This window comes from Chionomys nivalis, chromosome 25, assembly GCF_950005125.1.
Source record: "Chionomys nivalis chromosome 25, mChiNiv1.1, whole genome shotgun sequence".
Taxonomy (NCBI): Eukaryota; Metazoa; Chordata; class Mammalia; order Rodentia; family Cricetidae; genus Chionomys; species Chionomys nivalis.
In genome coordinates this window covers 28674429-28696480 of record NC_080110.1, presented here as the reverse complement: position 1 = coordinate 28696480, position 22052 = coordinate 28674429, and the positions used below count along the sequence as shown (strand labels likewise).

At 49.4% G+C, this 22052-nt stretch overlaps 1 protein-coding gene across 3 annotated transcripts; it reads left to right on the top strand.

Moving 5' to 3' along the window:
- Positions 1 to 115: 115 nt before the first annotated feature.
- On the top strand, positions 116 to 21163 carry Stat2 (signal transducer and activator of transcription 2). Of its 3 annotated transcripts, none has more exons than XM_057757823.1 (24): positions 116 to 286; positions 5509 to 5646; positions 5772 to 5919; positions 6225 to 6320; positions 6654 to 6743; positions 6834 to 6909; positions 7324 to 7400; positions 7531 to 7682; positions 9468 to 9626; positions 9736 to 9828; positions 10377 to 10436; positions 10871 to 10888; positions 11878 to 11971; positions 12083 to 12127; positions 12206 to 12289; positions 12594 to 12704; positions 12787 to 12922; positions 13052 to 13104; positions 13217 to 13311; positions 14194 to 14330; positions 14662 to 14844; positions 15024 to 15081; positions 19017 to 19282; positions 19483 to 21163. In XM_057757823.1, the coding sequence occupies exons 2-24, from the start codon at positions 5516 to 5518 to the stop codon at positions 19623 to 19625; spliced, it is 2505 nt and encodes an 834-aa protein (XP_057613806.1). In that variant the 5' UTR covers positions 116 to 286; positions 5509 to 5515; the 3' UTR covers positions 19626 to 21163. The 3 variants fall into 3 exon arrangements, with proteins under 3 accessions (XP_057613806.1, XP_057613807.1, XP_057613808.1); XM_057757824.1 differs by having other exon boundaries at positions 5474 to 5646; XM_057757825.1 differs by lacking the exon at positions 19483 to 21163 and having other exon boundaries at positions 19021 to 19220.
- Positions 21164 to 22052: the final 889 nt, after the last annotated feature.

The window sequence follows — 22052 nt, the reverse complement described above, 5'->3', positions numbered from 1 at the left end:
CGCTAAGGGGAGCCTCTCCGCCAGTCACTGAAGTCGGCGGTGAGGTTCCGAGCGGCTTGTCCAGCCCGGAAGAGGGCGGGGTTATGGCTCCTCCAATGAGACACGTGGGGAGGGCGTGGCTGAGCTCGGGTCGCTCCGGAGAGCCCGGAACCGCAGGTGTGCAGCGCCACCCGTTCCGCCGCTCACGATCTGGGTCCGCTGGAGTCGGGGGCGGGGTGGAAACGATTCTTGAGCCGCTCGGAGGATTGCAAGTTGCCGCGGGAGCCACTGGGAGGACCCTCAGAAGGTACAGGCCCCGAGAGCGTGTGCGGAGCAGGGAGGCGCGAGTTCGTTCCCGGGACAGGCTGCTGACATACACCCCCCCCCCCCGTGATGCCCCTGCGGAGAAGGCTTCTGCTCTCTGGCAGAAGCTGAAGCTCTGGTGTGTCCAAGATGTCACACCCCCGCTTAACTCGACTTCTCAACCCTGTCGACTTCCTTCCAAAACTCCTTCGCAACCCCTGACGCCTGGCCTGTAGCATTTGTTCCTTGTCATAAGTCAAAGCTTTAACCTCTGCTCTGCGTTATCTATCGATCCATTTGTTTGTTATTTAACTTGTAAGGTGTTTTGTCTGTGTACCACATGCATGCAGTTATTGTGTTGGTCAGAAGAGGTCGTCAGATCTGGGACTGGAGTGGTGGCCATGTGGGTGCTGGGAATCGAACCCAGGGTCCTCTGGAAGAGCAGCCAGAGCTCTTAACCGCTGAGCCTTCATCTTTTCAGCCCCATTGCATAATTTTTGATCCTTACCAAACTAAATAAACAAGTAAAAACACAGGCATCCTTATTTATGTGTGTATATCTGCACATACATAAACAAACAATATGCATATGCATATATGTTTTAGATATGTAAGTATAAGGTCCTGGAAGGTGAGACTGTTTATAAACACAAAGTCTAATTTATTTTAGAAAATCTTACTTAGTGCAAAACTGGTGTTTGAGAGAGTGAAGCATTTCGTTGCAGCCCCTATAATTGCAGTAGAAGACTTTCTTGTTCGAGGCAGGGTTTCTATGTGCAGCCCTGCCTGTCCTGATACTTTCTATGTAGAACAGGCTGGGCCTCTGCTTCCCAAGTGCTGGGATTCAAGGTGTGCGCCAGCACACCCAGCAATTCCTTCCTTCCTTCCTTCCTTCCTTCTTTCCTTCCTTCCTTCCTTCCTTCCTTCCTTCCTTCCTTCCTTCCTTCCTTCCTTCCCCCCTTTCTCTCTTTCACCCTTCCTCTCTTCCTCCCTCCCTTCTTTCTTTCTTTCTTTCTATTCTGTGTATCTTTTATATCATGTATCTTTTTAAACAAATAATCTGTTTATTTTTATTTTATTTGTATTGGCATTTTGCCTGCATGCATGTCTGTGTGAGGTTGTCAGGTCTTAGAGTTACAGACTGTTGTGAGCTGCCATGTGAGTGCTAGGGCTTGAACCCGGGTCCTCTGGGACAGCAGGCAGTGCCAACTCTCTAGTCCCTACACCATGTGTCTTGATCCCTTTCATTTCCCCTTCCCTTAGCATCCACCCTCTGCCCCAGCACCCCCAATAAAACAAAATTTAAGGAAGAAAGGGAAAAGAAAAAAAGGTGAAGAAATTTAAAATCTCATCACGGAAGCTGCATTGTCACACAGTAAACCCCGTTGTTCATGGATCTTTACTTACACCTGTTTGTTGCAAAAAGCCGCGGGTCTGGCCCGAGGCCTCCGGTTTCTACTAGACTGCCGATGCTGGGCCCTCGGTGGGCCTCTCCTTGGCTGTCCTGTTCTCGCCCTGTGTTGTGGGGATCATGCAGCTTTAGAGCGTTTGTTTCTTATGTTTTGGTTTCTTATTTAAATCTCAGTATTCACGCATTCCCTGGCTTTGATGCGAGCTCTTTAATTCCTGAAGAACTGGGATCTTGTCCTTAAAATGAACTTCTTGTTTCATAAAAGCAATACAGCGGCTAGGGAGATGGCTCAGTGGTCAAGAGCACTGACTGTTCTTCTTGGATTCAATTCCCAGCACCCACATGGCAGCTCGCACCTGTCTGGAACTCCAGTTTCAGGGGAGCAAACACCCTTGTGCAAACATACAGGCAAAACACCAATGAACCTGGCGGTGGTGGCGCACGTCTTTAATCCCAGCACTCGAGAGGCAGAAGCAGGTGGATCTCTGTGAGTTCGAGGCTAGCCAGTACAACCAGAGCTACACAGAGAAATCTCATCTTTTTTTCTTTTTTTCTTTTTTGCCAACATGTCAAAAAACCTTTATTCCTTTGTACAGCTTCATGGCAGGCGCTTTCTGGGCTGGGGTCTTCTGACCCGAGAAATCTCATCTTTTAAAACAAAACAAAAAACAGAAAAGAAACACAGTATATAATTTTAATGAATCAAATACCATCTGAGATTTAGCTCAGCTAGAGCATTCCCAGAGCACAGAGAGGTCCTGTGTTTGAGCTCCAGCAAGGGTTGGGGGTCAAGGATTATTATTAGTAGGCTAAAATGAAAAATTGACTCTAGGGGTGGAGAAATGGCTCGGCGGGTAAGAGAGCTCACTGCTTTTGCAGAGGACTGGGGTTTGGTTCTCAGCACTCAAACCTGGAGACTCAGTAAACCCTGAAACTCAAACTCCAGGGAATCTAAAGCCCTGGTCCCTTCCACCCCAGCTCTGCACACCATTATACACAAATAAATAATTTTTGTTTGTTTGTTTGTTTTTAAGAAAAAATTTGATTTCCTGCCCAATCTCTTCCGTCCTCCATTCTACTCTCAGAGGAAGAAAGACAGTCACGAACTCTAGATGTTTTTGTTTGCTCTGTAGTAGAGTCGTGTGACTTCGAAGAACATGTGTGTGCTTGTTTCTCCTGAACTTTCAGGCTTCAGGTGCAATAAAAGGTTTTTTCTTTAAATTTATTCTTCTCTCATACAATATATCCCAACTGTAGCCTCCCTTCCCTCCTCCCATCCGTCCCCAACCCTCTCCCCCAGATCCTCTGCTCCTCTGTTTCCCTTCAGAAAAGAGCAGGCCTTGCAGTACACTGAGCACTGCATAACAAGATGCAAAAGACTAGCCACAAACCCTCATGTTAAGGCTGGCTGAGGCAACCTAGTAGAGACAAGCCATTAGGCGGAAAAGGGTCCCAAGAGCAGGCAAGAGTCAGAGCTACCTCCACTCTGACTGCTAGGGGTCCCACAAAAACCCCAAGCTAAGCAACCACAGCTTGTATGCAGAGAACTTGGCGCAGACCCTTGCACGCTCCATGATTGCCTCTTGAGTCTCTGTGAGCCCCCGTGACTCCCTACTTAGTTAATTCTGTGGGCCTGTCCTTAGCCCCTCTAACTCCTACAATCCTTCCTTCCCCCCTTCTTCAGGGTTTCCTGAGCTCCGGCTGAAAAAGAAAATCAAAGAAATGATTCCTAGTGATATTCTGTTATACTCATAGCCGTTTGTCATCAGAGAGGCTTCCTCAGGCAGCTAAGGGGAGCAGATGAATTCCCATAATAGATAAGAGGTGGCAGTGGGAAGGGGAAATGTGCCGAAATGCACATGGCACCGCCTGCTTTGTGTGTGTGTGTGTGTGTGTGTGTGTGTGTGTGAGCGTGAGCGAGAGAGGGGAACAGTTCTGTGTGAAATTTCTGGGTCTTTCCAAATTTGGCAATTCACCCAAAGACGAGGGATTGACAAAGTCATAAAAATGCTCCAGTCTTAGAGATTGAATGACTGGCACTTAGGACACCTTAAACAGAGGTCTTTTCCTAGATGGTGCGCAGTTGGTAAGGCGTGTTTCCTTCGCTGACCTAAATAAAACTCCAGGGCCAGCAAAAATCATGAGTATTGGGGCTGGAGAGATGGCTCAGAGGTTAAGAGCATTGCCTGCTCTTCCAGGGGTACTGAGTTCAATCCCCAGCAACCACATGGTGGCTCACAACCATCTGTAATGAGGTCTGGTGCCCTCTTCTGGCCTGCAGGCATACACAGACAGAATATTGTATACATAATAAATAAATAAATATTTAAAAAAAATCATGAGTATTCAAGACCAACATTGATATTTATTGCTTCTCCTTGATTCCTCAATAAACAAACAGAAACTCACAAAGATCACGTAAATTAAGTGGATGAGCTAGATGGCATTAAGTTGTGGGAATATTATTTGTTAGGTTGGATAATGTGTACATAAGCAACCCTCTCTACTTTTTTTTTTTTTGAGGCGGAATCTCATGTAGTCCAGTGTAGGTAGAGTTTTTCTGTCCCGCCAGTCAGTCCTGACCCACTAGCCGGCTCCCCAAATAGCCACACAGAGACTTGTTATTAATTATAAATGCTCGGCTAATAGCTTAGGCTTGTTACTAACTAACGCTTACATTTTAAATTCATCCATTTCTACCCATTTTTCTACAAGCTTTGTAGGAAAAGGCCTGTTCATTCATGGCTTGTTACCTCATTTTGTACACATGTCTGACTGGTAACTCCCGAGATCCCACCCTTCTTCCCAGCGGCCTCCTGGTCTGGCTCTCCTGCCCAATCTCTTTCTGCCCAGCTGTAGGCCAGTCAGCTCTTTATGAACCAATGGGAGTAATACATATTTATAACGTACAAAGACTGCTCCACAGCAGTCCAGCCTGAACTAAATATACTATGTAGCTGAGCCTGCCCTCCATGCTCCTGCCTCCAGCTGTCAAGTGCTGTTATTACAGGCATGTGCCACCATGCCAGCTCTTCCTTCTACTTTTGTGTGTTTGAAAGTTACCAGTAAAGCAAAAAAGTACCACATATTGCAACTATTGAATAGTATGCCCCGGAAAAACCGCGGCAAACTGCACTAAGAATTACATCTAAAGAGAAAGGATGGAGGCCAAGATTGAGAGGAGAAGCAACGTAAACTAGTATTTTCTGTATCTTATTTTATGTGTAGGAGTTTTGCCTACATGGATGTAGACATACCACTTAAGTGCCTGATGACCTCAGAGATCAGCAGAGGGTGTCAGATCCCCTGGTTGTCAGTCACCATGTGGGTGCTAGGAATCAAAAGTTGGTCCTCTAGAAGAGCAAGAGGCACTCTTAAACACTGAGCCAACTCCCCAGCCCCTTTTCTGTATCTTTTAATTGTATAATTAAAATATTTTAAATTAGAACAAAAATCACATAGCCAGACTTGGTGACTCATGCCTACATCCAAACTCTTACGAGGCTGACGTGGGATTGTTGTGACTTCTAGGCCAGCTGGGTTACTGAGTGAGACCCTGGGTTTGTTTTTCTAGACAGGGTTTCTCTATGTAGCCCTGGCTGTTCTGGGACTGACTTTGTAGATGAGGCTGGCCTCGAACTCACAGAGATCCTCCTGCCCCTGCCTCCTGAGTGCTGGGATTAAAGGCGTGCACCCCCACGAATGGCCTGTTTGCTTGTTTTTTGTAAGCCAAACAATAAATTCATAAATCGTCAGACTCTGGATGATTTGGTTCCATAGAAGGTCCAGCTGAGAGCTGACATCCTTCCACACAGAGTCCAGATGGCGCAGTGGGAGATGCTGCAGAGTCTTGACAGCCCGTTTCTGGACCAGTTGCACCAGCTCTACTCTCAAGTCCTCCTGCCAATGGATGTTCGACAGCACCTGGCAGATTGGATTGAAGACCAGAACTGGTGAGGGCTTTGGGAGTTGAGCTGGTTTCTTTCCTCTGAGCCTTCAGGGTCCCAAAGACTTCCCGGGAGGGGTGGGCGATCTCACAGCAGCTGAGATTCTAATCCTTGTCGTGCCTGGTCCTCAGGAGGGAAGCTGTGCTAGGCAATGATCACTCCAAGGCCAACATGCTGTACTTCAACATCTTGGAGCAGCTGAAGCAGTGGGACCACAGCTCGGACCCTGGTTGCTTTTTATTGCAGCATAACTTGCGAAAATTCAGCCGGGACATCCAGGTACTTGGGAGAGTTGGAACTAATAGGGTGGGACCAGCGTCTGAGAATAGGGTAAGGGCTGGGGTACAGAATGTTCCTAAAGATGCAAAGGGGGGCAGATCTGGCGACCAGAAGACAGAGTCTGGACTTGGGGTGCTACTGGCAGAGTAAAGGACTAATACGGGTAGATACAGAGTCTAGACAGAGGTAGGAGGTGGCCAGGGACCCCAAAGGAGAGATAGTACTGGGGCCACCAAGAGCAGGGTCTGGAATGGCAGGTGGGTAAGGTAGCTGAATGGATCAATCCTTGTGTGTTTCTCACCTAGACTTTACCCAATGGCCCTACCCAGTTGGCTGAGATGATCTTTAACCTTCTCCTGGAAGAGAAGAGAATTCTGAATCAGGCTCAAAGGGCTCAGGAGGTAAGGACAGCGTGGTGGCAATGTTGAAAGCTGGGATGGAAGGACACCACGGAAAGGACGCAGGGACCTCATCTCCGACCGGGATCTCTCCGCATCCTGCAGTAAAATTTCAAGTCCTGATTTTAGGGATGAAAAGTCAACATTCATTCTGGGAGGGGGAAGGGAGTGCATGCCTTTAACCTCAGTGCTCAGGAGGCAGAGGCAGGCATACCTATGAGTTCGAGGTCAGCCCGGTCTACAGAGCAAGTTCCTGGACAGCCAGGGCAGCATAGTGAAACCTTGTCTCGGAAAAGAAAGCCAGAGTTGGAACGTGTTGAGAGCCTCTTGTTTCAGGTGCAAGCCGGGCCAGCTCCTGAAGCAGCCGTGAGAAGCCAGCAGCTGGAGATTGAAACCCGAATCCTGGATTTACAGGCTGTGGTTGAGGTTGGTGGCTGTGACAGGTGTCGGGTGGAGAGGATTCCGTTCTTCTGCCCCTTCGAAAGCCGCCTTACTGGGGTTGCATCTCCTCTGCAGACGTTGGTGAAATCCGTCAGGCAACTGAAAGACCTGCATGATGTCTTCAGCTTCCGATACACGATTCTCCATCAGAGTAGGTCCTCTCGAAGTGGGAGAAGGACAGGGGTCATCTTAGGGACCTAGTGTGGATGATGACAGAAGCTGAACACTCCAGCGAGCAGCAGTCACCTTGAGTGACTGCCGCATATGTGGTGTCGGTAGTCACATGGGTACACAGGACAGTGGCGCCAAGCTGTGCTGTGGAGGTTGGAATAGAGATGCAGCTGAGGAGCTGCTAGGAATGATGGAGGGCTTATGTCGGAACTGCCTTAGCAGGTTGAGCCGGCTTCTGGGCCGTTCAGAGTTTGCCTGTGAGACCCCAGGTGCCTGTACTTTGCCTGGTTCTCCCTTCCTCTCCCTCCACCCATCATTTGCTGTTCCTGACTGAGACCCTGGCTGAGGAAGAGCAGAGGAACCCATGAGCTGACTCTTGGCGTTTGCCTTTCAGAGAAGACGCCATCTTTTGACCCCCATCTGCTACAACTTGTTCAGACAACAGCCAATGAAGTGGACAGAATGAGAAAGGTGAAGGGCCGGGCAGAGCGGGCAGCAGGGAACTGCAGGAGAGGGGGCTGGGGGCTCTGGCCTCTTAGCCTTGCTGGCTTTGTTTCCACTGCTGGAGAGAGGGGCTTAGACCACATTCTCCCTTTGCTAGGAGGTGCTGGATACCTCCAGGGCCCTAGTGGGCCGATTAACCACCCTGGTCGACCTGTTGCTGCCAAAATTGGATGAGTGGAAGATGCAGCAGCAGAAATCCTGCATTGGAGCCCCACCACCGGAGCTGCAGCTGGAACAGCTGGAGCAGTGGTAAGAGGAAGAGATACTTCTTTTCCATCCTCGTGCGCACACCAGGCCCAGTCTCACGGAGCTTCGTACGCTGTGAGGTCTAGGAACAGCAAGTGACGGGCTGGGCAGAGCGCGGAGGTAGAGCGCTTCAGCGCTTCTCTGCTTCTCCGGCACGCACAAAGTCTTAGGTTTGATTGTCAGCACAGAGGGAGAATGGAAGGGTGGGAAGGGGAAGGAAGAGGTGCAGCAAGTGATGCCGTGGCCTCGTCTGCCACGTTTTCTTGTTTGACCGTGGTCACACTCTGCTTGTTGTCCTCCCAACTCAGGGAGACCTCAGAGTCCAATCTTCACTCTGGTAAAGGAATAACGTAGAGTAATGAATTCATCCACCGTCATGATTTCTCCACCCTTTGCTTTGTTTGGTTTGCTTTTGAGACAGGGTCTCACTATGTAGCGCCCGGTAGCCTGGAACTCGCTGCGTTGACCAGGCTGACTTTGAACTGGCCAGTCCTCCAGCCTCTGCTTTCCCAGTGTTGGGACTGAAGGCAAGGGTTACCATATTTGGTGAATAAAATAAATCTTTAAGGAAAGAAACCTGGACTAGAGAGATGGCTCAACAGTTGAGAGTGGCTGTTCTTCCAGAGGTCATGAGTTCAGTTCTCAGTAACCATGTGGTGGCTCATAACCATCTATAATGAGGTCTAGTGCCCTCTTCTGTCATGCAGGCATGCATGCAGACAGAACCCTGTATACATAAGAAATAAATCTTTAAAAAAGAAATGAAAAAACCCTGCCTTGAAAAACCTAAATAATACGCCAGGCAGTGGTGGCGCATCCCAGCACTTGGGAGGCAGAGGCAGGCGGATCTCTGTGAGTTCGAGACCAGCCTGGTCTACAAGAGCTAGTTCCAGGACAGGCTCCAAAACCATAGAGAAACCCTGTCTCGAAAAACCAAAAAAAAAAAAAAAGAAAGAAAAACCTAAATAATAATAATAGTAATTATTATTATGATGATGATGATAATAAAATAAAATAAATGAACACTTGGGAGGCAGAGGCAGGTGGATCTCTGTGAGTTCTAGACCAGCCTGATCTACATCTGATCTACAGAATGAATACCAGGACATCCAGGGCTACACAGAGAAACCCTGTCTCAAAAACAATCTCCTTCCCCCAAAAAAGAAAGAAAGGAAATGGAGCTTGGCGGTGGTGATGCACACCTTTAAACCTTTATCCCAGCCCTCGGGAGGCAGGAGGCAGATTTCTATGAGTTCAGGGCCAACAGAGCAAGTTCCAGTACAGCCAGGACTGTTTCACAAAGAAACCCTGTCTCACAAAAACAACAACGACAAAATTGTGTTGAATACTCTACCATGTGCTTCCTGGATTCTGTTTGTGACAGGGTCTCCGGTTTCCCAGGCAGGCCTTGAACTCACTATATAGATGAAGGAGAACTTCGGATCTGGCCTCTGCCTCCTCGGTGTTGGGATTTCCAACGTGTGACGCTCTACCCAGTTTATACTGTGCTGGGGAATCAAACCTAGGACTTTGTGCTTTTTCTGCCAAACAAGCAACATCATTAGCCCCTTGTATTGTCCGTTTTCTGAGGCAGGACCACATTGTGCAGTCCAGGCTGACCTTGAGTTCTTGACCCTCCTGCTTCAGCCTTGAGAGTGTGGGAGCGGGGGGTGCAGTGCTCACCTGGCTCTGTTCCCAGCTCTCTATGTCATTAAAGGGAGGGCACTCAGAACCTCAGTGGGGCCCCGTAAAACTACACATCCTCTCTCCCCTTCCTCTGTCACCCAGGATGACGTCTGGAGCAAAACTCTTGTTCCACCTCCGGCTGCTGCTGAGACAGTTAAAGGAAATGAGTTACATGCTGGAGTACGAGGGTGACATGTTTAGCCAAGGGGTGAACCTGCAGAATGCCCAAGTCACAGAGTTACTACAGCGCCTGCTCCAAAGGTCTGGTGGCCTGGGAGGACTCTCCGGTGGGAGAAACAAGGAAGAAACGCGGGGATACGATCGCTACAGACACTGAGCTGTTATCTTCTCTCCACACCTCTTTCCTCAGGTCCTTCGTGGTGGAAACCCAGCCCTGCATGCCCCAAACTCTCCACCGACCCCTCATCCTGAAGACTGGGAGCAAGTTCACTGTCCGAACAAGGTTGTATTTTTTTTTACCTCTGCCTCCTCCCCGGCTCTGCCTTTCTGACTTTGCAGAAGCTTCTGCTGCTGGAAGTTTCTTCTCTCCTCCAGTTCACCTTCGCTTCCAGTCCCCTGACCCTCTCTTCTACACATCTGGCTTTATCAAGAATTTGAGAGCCAGGTGTGGGGGTGCACGTCTTTAATTCCAGCATTTGAGGGGCAGAGCAAGGTGGATCTCTGTGAGTTTGAGGCCAGCCTGGTCTACAGCGCTAGTTCCAGGACAACCAGGACTACATAGAGAAACCCTGTCTTGAAAAACAAAACAGCAACAAATTTGAGATTGACCACTGTGTCTGTCTCCTGTTCCCCTAGTTTGACACTGACCACTGTGTCTGTCTTCTGTCCCCCTAGTTTGACACTGATCACTGTGTCCGTCTCCTGTTCCCCTAGTTTAACACTGACCACTGTGTCCGTCTTCTGTCCCCCTAGTTTGGGACTGACCACTGTGTCCATCTTCTGTCCCCCTAGTTTGGGACTGACCACTATGTTTGTCTCCTTTTCCCCTAGATTGCTGGTGAGACTCCAGGAGGGCAACGAGTCACTCAAAGCAGAAGTTTCCATTGACAGGTAAGTTGAGGCAGCCGAAGGATGTGACAGAGCTGGCCAGTAGGAGCAGCCGGTACCAGTGGTACTCACCGCACAGCCGGCCCCTCAGGCTGTCCATGCCATTCTACCTTACAGAAGTAAAAACACCTCCCTCAAGCCGGGCATGGTGGTGCACCCCTTTAATCCCAGCACTTAGGAGGCAGAGGCAGGCAAATCTCTTGATTTCAAGGATATCCTGATCTACAGAGCGAGTTCCAGGACAGCCAGAGTGGGTGTTAGCAGTGTGTCGGACACAGGACGTGAACTCAGACAGTGTCTCTCTGCCAGGCCACGTGGCCACGAGCTCCAGAGGCTGTCGCTCGCATGGAGCTGGGTGGGAAGGGCTGCTTCCGGGACATCTCACCCTCCCACTCTTCCCCCACAGAACCAGTGACTTTTTTTCCCTTTCTTTTCAGGAATTCAGAGTTATCAGGGTAGGTACACGCGTGCATGACCTGCAAACCACATTGGCAATTCTGGTGGGAGCCCAAGGGAGGAAGGGGATGTGGGTGGGATGAGGACTAGGAGAAGGGGAAGTCTGAAATGAACTGGAATTTTTGTTTTCCTGCTATTTTATATTTTTTTATTTTAATTTTTTAAACATTTTACTTACAGAAAGGGTGTGAGTGTGTATATATACATATGCATGATCAAGAGAGAAAAATATGGAAATGCGTGTAGGTCAGAGGACAGCTGGTGGGATCTGTCCTTTCCTTCCACCATGTGGGTCCTGGGGATCGAACTCAGGTCATCAGGCTTGGCAACAAGCCTCTGTACCTGCTGAGCCATCTCACTGGCCCTTTCCTACTGGTTCTTTTTTTTTAATATTTATTTATTTGTTTATTTATTTATTATGTATACAATATTCTGTGTATATGCCTACAGGCCAGAAGAGGGCACCAGACCTCATTACAGATGGTTGTGAGCCACCATGTGGTTGCTGGGAATTGAACTCAGGACCTCTGGAATAGCAGGCAATGCTCTTAACCGCTGAGCCATCTCTCCAGCCCTCCTGCTGGTTCTTAAAACTAATTCCGAGGGGGCTGGAGAGATGGCTCAGAGGTTAAGAGCATTGCCTGCTCTTCCAAAGGTCCTGAGTTCAATTCCCAGCAACCACATGGTGGCTCATAACCATCTGTAATGGGGTCTGGTGCTCTCTTCTGGCCAGCAGGCATATACACAGACAGAATATTGTATACATAATAAATAAATAAATATTTAAAAAAAAAAAAAAAAAACTAATTCCGAGCATGGAATGGTGGAACGCACCTAAAAATTTCAGTTACTGGGAGGCTGGGGCAAGAGGATCTCTGAAAATGTAATGCCAGCCTGGGCTACATAGTGAAACCTTGTCTCAGAGAGCGAGAAACAGACAGACAGACACTAACCTTATCTGACTCCATATATCTTTTCCCTGGAACAGCTTCCGGAAGTTCAACATTCTGACCTCAAACCAAAAAACCTTGACCCCTGAGGAGGGCCAGAGACAAGGCTTAATTTGGGACTTCGGCTTCTTGGTAAGAATGGTTAATAGAATTGTCAGCTAATCCAAAGGAGCAGGAGTTAAGGTCTTTCCAGGCTCGGCCTCCGGGTCCCTCCCTGGCAGTGTGTTTCTCCTCCATTTACAGACGCTGGTGGAGCAGCGTTCAGGTTCAGGAAAGGGTAACAATAAGGTGAGTGGGGACTCAGCAGAGCTGCGAGCTGGGACCAGTGACTCAGCAGAGGGCTCTCTGACCACTGTGACTCTCCAGGGGCCGCTGGCTGTGACGGAGGAGTTACACATCATCAACTTCGTGGTGCAATATGTATACCAGGGTCTGAAGATGGAGCTGCAGGTGAGTGAGGAAAAGCAGACAGCAGGTGTAAAATAGGGCCATGGTGGCGCACGCCTCTAATCCCAGCACTGGGAAGGCAGAGGCGGGTGGATCTCTGAGAGTTCGAGACTGATCTACAGAGTGAGTTTCAGGACAGCCAGAGCTACATAGAGAAACCCTGCCTGGAAAAACCAAAACCAAACAAACAGAAAAACAATTTAGAAGAAGACACACGGAGGGCACAAACAGAAGACACCTGGAGTGGGATGTCACCCAGGCCCCCAGGCAGACTTCTGCCACCACCCTGACTGCTGAGTTTTTCCAGACGAACACACTTCCTGTGGTGGTCATTTCCAACATGAACCAGCTCTCCATTGCCTGGGCCTCAGTTCTCTGGTTCAACATGCTCAGCCCAAACCCCCACCAGGAAAAGGAGGTGCCTGGGTGAGGAGAAGAGGGGCGTGGGGGGTGGGGGAAAGCCTGCTTCTGAGCGGGCTCACCTCCCTCTTCTCCCCCAGAACCTCCAGTTCTTCTGCAAGCCCCCGAAAGCCCCTTGGAGCTTGCTGGAGCCTGTCCTCAGCTGGCAGTTCTCCTCCTACATTGGCCGAGGCCTCGGTTCTGAGCAGCTGAGCATGCTGAGGAACAAGCTATTCGGTACAGTTCTCTTGTCTCTCAGCCTCTGCCTACCCTGGCCTGCTCCTACCCTGTGTCCTACCCCACGCCCTCGGCCCGGCCCTGAGGCCTCTTCAATCATCGCAACCCATCTGTGACTCTGGCCCACAGGAAAGAACTGCAAGGTGGAGGAGGCACTGCTGTCCTGGGCGGACTTCAGTAAGGTAACTCCCTGCGGCGGGTCCCTCTTTCCCCAGTTCAAATCCTGGCCCTGCCCCCACCCTTCCCTCTAAGGGCAGCTCCACATCTCTTCCTGCCTTTCCATTCCTCCTTCAGCGAGAGAGCCCCCCTGGCAAGATCCCTTTCTGGATTTGGCTGGACAAAATTCTGGACCTGGTCCATGACCACCTGAAGGGTCTCTGGAATGACGGGTAAGGCCTTTCACAGAAAGCCTCCCTGTCCCGTGTTTGCGCCCACTGGTCTCAGGCGTAGACTTCGTGCGCCCCCCTGTGACCCAAGGGAGAAACTACAGACTAATGGAAAGTGGTTAGAAATAGGAATGGTGGCCCTTACTTGTCCAGTGTCTTTGCAGAGCCTGCTGGGTGCGCTCATGAATTTGTTCATATAGTCCTTAAAACCGCGCTGGATGGTGGATAGTTCCACCTTCAGTCCCATGAGGAAACCCAGTCTTGGAGAAATGAGGAATTCGCTCAATGGACAGAGTTGGGAATAGGCCCAGGCCTACGCAACTGCCCATCACCTGGCCTTTGTTACTTTTTACACACAGAGACAGACAGGCAGGCAGGCAGAGAGGGTCTCTCTATTATGTAGCTCTGGATGGCTGTCCTGGAATTGGCTGTGTAGACCACGTTGGCCTTGAACTCACAGATCCACCTGCCTCTGCCTCCCAAGAGCTGGCATTAAAGACATTGGATTCCGTGGCCTGCCTTGCTATATTTTTATGTAGTGTGTGTGTGTGTGTGTGTGTGTGTGTGTGTGTGTGTTGTCAGGGGATAGCTTACAGGAGTGGGTTCTCTCCTTCCACCATGTGGGTCCTACAGATTGAACCCGGGTGGTCAGGCTCGGTGGCAGCGGCCTGTAGTTGCTGAGGCGCCTTGTGCTTCACCAGTGTGACCGACTGAATCCTTGCGCCTCTTCAAACCTTGGGGGCAGGAGCATTGTCACTAAAGTTACGTGATTTGATCAAGATGGAAAAGTGTGTAAGCGACAGAAACGGGGCCAAAGCCCCCTGCTTCCATGTAGATGGGACCGGGACCCTGGAATCTATCTCATCGTGGCTTCGTCTGCTCCAGGCGAATCATGGGCTTTGTGAGCCGGAGCCAGGAACGCCGGCTGCTGAAGAAGATGGTCTCTGGCACCTTCCTGCTGCGCTTCAGCGAAACTACCGAAGGCGGCATCACTTGCTCGTGGGTGGAACACCAGGATGATGGTCGGTCCCGCCCCCCTCACCCTGCCCACACCCCTCACCCCAGCCATTCCCTCAGTCTCTGCTTTCTGGGGGCGTTACTTGCTCTTGGGTGGAACACCAGGGTGATGGTCGGTCCCGGCTCCTCCCCACCCCGCACCCTCACCCTCACACCGCCCTCCTTTGCCGTTCCTACAGTCTCTGCTTTCTGCCAGGCACCTTCTGACCCTTTGCCTACCCTTGGTTTCTGCCTGGATCCGTGCAGTAACTTTGGTGCTGGGCAGCTAGGGGCGGGGAACTCGGGGACTGGCCTCACCTCTTGCGCCCACTTGTTCGGCACCTGTCTGTCCTTCAGATAAAGTGGTCATCTACTCCGTGCAGCCGTACACCAAGGAAGTGCTGCAGTCACTCCCGCTGACAGAAATCATCCGCCACTACCAGGTTCTTGCGGACGAGAACGTCCCTGAGAACCCGCTGCAATTCCTCTATCCCAGAATCCCTCGGGACGAAGCTTTTGGGTGCTACTACCAGGAAAAAGGTGGGAAAAGGGTTGGGATCACTGACATACATCCTTCCTCGAATGAAAGGGGTCTCAGGTATTGGTAGATCCTTCGGCACACAGCACATTTGCCCATGGTCGTGCTCTGAGGAGGTCCACTCGTCAGGACCTGTGTGTCCAACACGTTGATCTCTCCCACTTCCTGTCTGTCCCCACAGTTGATTTTGAAGAACGGAGGAAATATCTGAAGCACAGGCTCATCGTCATCTCTAACAGGTGAGGTACAAAGGCTTCTCTCAAACCTCTGCAGCCTGCAGCTGCCCAGTTCTGCTCCCTCCTCCTCCTCTCCCTGCAGACCCCCACTCACCAGCTTCGCTCCTCTCTCATGGTTTCCTGCTGTCTCCAGATCAGTTCCCCCATAGTCTTGATCAACCACTCCTGGCACCCCTGCTGGTGCCAGGCCTAGGATGAGAAGCTTCCGAGACTTGTTTTTAACCCTTATGAGGCCCCACTGGAGTAAGAGCTAAAAGTGTGTCATTTCTAGGAACTGGGCTGAGTGTTTTTGTGTGTTTTCTTATGCTGTTGACTCTTCCCGTTCGGCCCTTGAGGGGTGCTGGTATTTCAGTGTGGTGAAGCACCATTCTGAGCGAGTCAGGTCTGTCAGAGCCTTCTTTCCTTTGCTGATTGACCAACTATTGGCTTGTTTGTTGTTGCTGTTGTTGTTTGAGACAAAATGCTGCTGGCCTGGAATCTGCTGTGTAGACCAGGCTGGCCTTGAACTCGTAGAGATCCTCCTGTCTCTGCCTCTCAGGTGCAGGGATTAAAGGCGTGAGCTACTGTGCCTGGCTTTTTTTTTTTCTTCTTCAATTTATAGCTGGCATATAGTATTTGTATGTATTTACGGGGTACAGTGTGATAATTTGATAGATGCCTACATTATACTAACCAAATCGGGATAATTGGCATTTATTATTTTGTTTTATATGTATGGTTGTTTGGCCTGCAGGTATGTCTGTGTACCGCTTTTGTGTCTGTTGCCTGTGGAGGCCAGAAGACAGTGTCAGATCCCCTGGCACCGGGGTTGCAGTGGTTGGGAGCTGCCATGTGGCGCTGGCAATCAAACCTGGGACCTCTGCAAGAGCAGTAATATGCTCTTAACCGCTGAGCTGTCTTTCTAGCCCTACCCCTTTGAGGCAAGGTCTCATGTAGCTGAGGCTGGTCTTGAACTCCTGACCACTCTGCCTCTGCTTTCCAAGTGCCGGGATTACATCCCCCATTTCTATTTTGCGTCTTTTGTTTGTTTGTTTGAGTGGTTAGTCGGTTGGTTGATTGTCTGGTTGTTTTCTGAGATAGGATCACACTCTGTTGCCCAGGCCTGTCGGAAGCTCATTATGAAGTCCATACTGGCCTTGAACATGTAACCCTCTTCCCGCCCTGGCCTCCTGCGTGCTGGGATTTTTATAGGTATAAGCGGTCCCACCTGGCACTTTGGATTCTCTCAATTAGCTACTCTAGCAATGAGATGCTATCCCACTGATTTGATTGGCATTTTCTTGGTGATTAAACACTTTTCCATGTACGTTGCCATTTGCATATCTTTTTTTGAGAAATGTCTACACAGAGAGATCTTCAGCCCAAGCCAGGTGTGGTGACATATGTCAGCAGTCCCAGCACATGGGAGAATGAGACAGGATTGAGCACCAGTCTAGATAACATAATGAGACCCTGTCTTAAAGAGAAAGAATAAACCTTTGTGAGATCATTTGCTTTTTAAGGATATATTCATTTTTACTTACATGCGTGAGTGTTTTGCCTACATGCCTGCCTGTGCATCATATGTGTTCCGTGCTCTCGGAGGCCCGAAGAGGAGGGCATCAGAGCCCCTGGAGCTGAAGTGACAGTTGTGAGCCTCCGTGCGGTTGCTGGAAACCGAACCCCAGTCCTCTGCAGGAGCAAATGCTCTTAGCCACTGAGCCACCTCTCCAGTCCCTTACCTGCGTTTTTACTCTTGAGTTTTTCGGTTCCCTGTAGCTCCTGGATATGAACCTCTTTTTGATGAATAGTGTATAAGCTGTATTTCCTACTCCGTGTGCCATCTGCTAACTGCTGGTGTCTGCTTTTGCTGTGGACATTCTTAGTTAGGTTTAATTGCCTCTGATCTGTTTTTGCTTTTGTTTTATGTGCTTTCAGGGCCATGTTATTGTCTCTACCAGTGTTTCAAGGTTTTCTTTTTAAGATTAATTCTATTTTAATCATATGTACATCTGTAGGGGTGGCGTGCAGAGAAGGTTTCCTACCCCTCAGATCTGGACTTAGAGGCCGTTGTGAGTTGTGGGAATTGAACTCAGGTCCTCTGCAGGAACAGTACTCTTTCTTAACCACTGAGCCATCTCTCCAGCCCGGCAGTGTCCACTCTTAACTGCTAGGCTTTCCTTGCGCCCCCGTGTTGGTTTTTAGATTGCATTTATTTTTTTTTATATGTGTGCACATGTGCATGCATGCCACAATACATGTGTAGAGGTCAGTGGACAATTTGCAAGAGTTGATTCCTTCTTTCTACCATGTGGGTCACAGATTGGACTCCAGCATTAGGTTTGATGGTAGATACCTTTACCTGCTGAGCCATCTTGCCGGCTCCATAGTTTTTTTTTTGTTGTTGTTTTTTGTTTTTTTTCCAAGACATGGTTTCTCTGTAGCTTTGGTGCCCATCCCGGAACTAGCTCTTGTAGACCAGGCTGGCCTCAAACTCCCAGAGATCCGCCTGCCTCTGCCTCCCGAGTGCTGGGATTAAAGGCGTGTGCCACCACCGCCCGGCTCTCCATAGTTTTTGTATGTGGTGGAAGATTCAAATCTAGATTCATTCTTTTGCAGATGGATGTCCAGCTTATTGAAAAGACTGTGCTTTCTCTCACTATATAGTTTTATCATCTTTGTAAAATTAGTTGGCTCTAGGTTTATGAATTTGTTTCTGGGTCTATATTCTGTTTCATTGGCCCATATGTCTGACTTTATGTTGGTAAAATTCTGTCTGGTTACTATAATCTTAGTATTATTTTATTATGTTAATTGTCTTTGAATCTCATGCACCTCAGATACACTATATGGCTGTAGCTGGCTTTGAACCCCTGATTCTCCTGCCTTTCCCTCTCAAGGGCTGGAATTTCAGTTGTGTATCACCATACCCAATCTCCAGTTGTTCTACAATTAGGGGTCTTTTTTGAGGTTTTTGTTTCGTTTGTTTGATTTTGGTTTTTGGTTTTTCGAGACAGGGTTTCCCTGTGTAACAGACCTAGCTGTCCTGAAACTAGCTCTTGTAGACCAGGCTGGCCTCACATTCTCAGGGATTCACCTGCCTCTGCCCCTCGAGTGCTGGGATTAAAGGTGTGCACCATCACGGCCTGGCCAATTAGGGGTCTTTTGAGAGTGCATATAAAGTTTGTTTCTTCTATTTCTGGGAAGAGTGCCATTTGGTAGAAATTGCATTAAATTGTAAATCATTTCGAGTGACATCCAGAATTCTCCTTTTGACCATCCTGTTGCCTCTGTAGAGTTTTTAAGCACCATTGTTCCCGTTTAAGTGATAGTCTAAGCCTAGAGAGATGGTTCAGCAGTTAAGAATAGTTGATTGCTCTTGCCAAGGACCTGGGCTCAGCCCCAGTGCCCACTTGGTGGCGCACAGCCATTCATAATTCCAGTTCCAGGGGATCAGATGCGCTTTTTGGCCTCCACACCTACCAGGCATGCTTGTGGTGCAGACATACACACGGCAGACATACACACAGGCAGATATACACACAGCAGACATACACACGGGCAGACATACACATGGGCAGAATGCTTGTGCACAGAAAATAAAAATAAAGTTTAAAAGCTGGAAATGATAATCTGATGTTTATCAAACTAGTAAATGAGAGAATTCACTCTAACAAACCTGATCCCAAGGCCAGATGTGTGGTACATGCCTATGACTCCAGCCCTTGGAGTAGAGGGTAGGAGGTCTAGCCTTGACTGTGTAGCGATTTGAAGGCCAACCTGGGCTACGTGAGACCCTGTCTCAAAAAAAGAACAATAACAAAAATCCTAAAATCTTGATGATAAAGCCCAGGGTCTTTAGCCCTTTTGTTCCCCCACCTCACCCCCCAGGCAGGGGGAAACACTTTTGCTTTGCCACTCACGGAGTCTCGTCCCACTGTCTGTCCTTGTAAACCTAGACAGGTGGACGAACTGCAGCAACCTCCAGAGCTTCAACAGGAGCCAGAACTGGAGCCGTTAGAGCCAAATGCAACCATGGCAACCATGGAGTTAGAACAAGACCTGGAGTTACCGATGCTGCTGGAGGCAGGGCTGGAACTAAACCCCACACCGTGTGTGACCCCCCCACCAAGTCTGGAGACAGACCCAAGACTTGTAGCGCAGCTCTTGCCAGAGTCGGATTTACCTCATGATCTGCAGCAGCTGAACATGAAGGAGATGGAAAGTAAGTGATCCGGCTGGGCTGGGGTAAAGGGGACACCTTGCTCTCTGACCCGTTACCAAAAGGTGAGCTCCAAGTCCTCCCGTGTCCGCCCCCTCCTTCCATTCCCAAGAGCCCCTTCAGCCCCAGCGTGTGCCTTTCCTGCTAGAGTCGGGAGCTTCTAACTTGGGTCAGGGCCTGACATTTTTCTCTGTGTGGTCTAGTCTTCAGAAACAGCATAGACATTCCTAATATCATGCCCCACGGTGACCCACTGTTGGCTGACCATAACATCACAGACGAAGCCTACATGTTCTGCCGAAGCCATTTTGATGTGGATGAACCCTTGATTCCTTCTGATGACTAGGAGCCACATTCCCCCCTGCCCTCACGCACCAGGACATTGCTTCCAACAGTGGGAAATGATGCCTTCGAAGCTGCATTAGCCATGAACTTTGGAGCAAGAGGGAGAAGCATAAGATGGCTTGGAAGCTGTGCCAAGGAGTCAGAATAGACACTGGCTGCAGTCGTACCAGGATCCGAAGGCTGCCTGCCATGCTGGAAGACCCAGGGGTCCTGAGGGCAAGCAGGACATTTGGGAGATTATTAAAGGGTCCAAAGCAGTATTTCTCCAGTATGGGAGGATTTTAATGGTCTGATGATCGGTAAGGCTAAACTGGTGTGAGCCATAACTGGGTCTTTGTGGGGAGCACAGAGATGGACGGAATTTTGTCTGCCCTCCCCCTTTGCTATCCTGGGTCTTTGCCAAACCCAGAGTTTCACATGTGGTAGGCAACCACATGGTACTGAGCCATACCCGAGTCCCGTAGCCCTCCCTTCCAGTTACTTCAGATCTAACCTAATCTTTTCCTTTTCCCCTCCCCTTCACTCCTGAGTCCGGTTCTAAATATCTTTGTTCCCTGTAGAGGCTGAGAGCTGTCTGCTTTTTTTTTGTTTTTGTTTTTCGAGACAGGGTTTCTCTGTGGCTTTAGGAGCCTGTCCTGGAACTAGCTCTGTAGACCAGGCTGGTCTCGAACTCACAGAGATCCGCCTGCCTCTGCCTCCCAAGTGCTGGGATTAAAGGCGTGTGCCACCATCGCCCGGCGGCTCTGGACATCCTTAAGCCTCAGCCATTGCCAGGGAGCCTGGGAGCAGCTGCCACTACTCTAAGGTTAGCTTGTGGTAGGACTTGGTAAATGAACGTGAGGGAGCCATACTGTGACCGTTGCTACCTGGAGTGTCAGAAGAGCAGTCCTGTTGAGGGAGGGCGCCATGAAGGGGGCTTGAACAGAGCCAAGGGACTAGACAGGGAAGACGTACAGAGGAACGAGGAAGCTCAGGGAGCTAAAAGCAGAAGTCACGAGAAAAAGGCCCTGGCCAACAGGTGAAGTTAAGATTCCAGCAGAAGCCGGCTTGGCTGCCTTTAATCCTAGCAGGCAGAGGCAGTGGGTCTAGTGAGTTCAAGGCCAGATGGTCTACAAAGTGAGTTCTGGGATAGCCAGGGCTACACAGAGAAAGCCTGTCTCAAAAATCTAAAACACACAGACACAGAAAAAAAGAAAGAAACCCAGCAAAGCCAGGCAGGGTCATATATACCTTTAATCCCTGCACTCAGGAGGAAGACAGATGTTTCTGGATTTTGAGACACACACACACACAGAAAAGAAAGAAATCTGGCAAAGCCAGGCAGGGTGGTATATGTCTTTAATCCCTGCACTCAGGAGGAAGGCAGATGTTTCTGAGTTTTGAGGCAGCCAGGGTGACATAGTGGGACCCCGTGAGAGAGATGGTGGCAAGGCTGCATTCCTTACGTTGTAAGTACCTGGGTTCCCTGCTGCAACATCGTTCACCGTGCTACCTATAGCCAGAATGAATCTTTTGTACGTCATAATAAACTCTTGTTAAAAACAAAAACAGTGGAAGTGTCTCTTCTCCAATTGCTTGTGTTTTTCTGTCCCCGAAAGCTAATTCCTTAGGGCCAGCAAGGCCAGCCATGTGTAGGCATTAGGTCATCAAACCCTCTCTCGTCCCTACCTTGGTACATTTCCCTTGTCACAGTCCTCCTTTCCTCTGGTTGGTGCGGCCATTTATGTCCCTTAGACGGATAACTTCCAGTATTACTCAGCTAATTGGCAAAGTCAAGACATAAACCTGGACCTGGTCATACCTGGTGACATACGCCTATTATCCCAGCATTTGGGAGGTACAGGCAGGATCAGGAGTTCAAGGCTCAGCAGAGGGTACGTGTTGAGTTCCAGGACGGTCTCAGATGCAGGAGTCCAGGGCTCTAAAATAAACAGGAGTGGGACTCTACGCCCCCGTGCACCTACCTTAACCTTGTTTGTTTGTTTTGCAGCAGGAAGGGTCTGTAGCCTTGGACGGCCTGGAGCTCACGACCTTTCTCTCTTTGCCCTCCAGAACTGGAATTACAGTTACAGACCCTCACAGTCAGACTCTTCAGTTGGGCAGGTGGGTGGGGATTTTGTAGACAGGATTTCACTATGTACTGCAGGCTGACAACAGGGTCGTGATCTGCCTGCCTCTGTCACCTGGTGCTATATATTAAGTTCCAGGCCATCCGGGATTACTTAATGAGACCCTGTTTAAAAGCAAGGAATCACGTCTCCTTTCCCTTTTCATTTGTTGAGACAGTGATATAATATCATTCCCCCTTCTCTCTCTTCCCTCTCAACCCTCCCATGTGCCCCTTCCCTCTCAAATCCAGGACTTCTGTTTTTTTTTCCCACTAACCTCCTACATCTTTAATATTCTACCCTTCGTTTTTCTTTTCTTT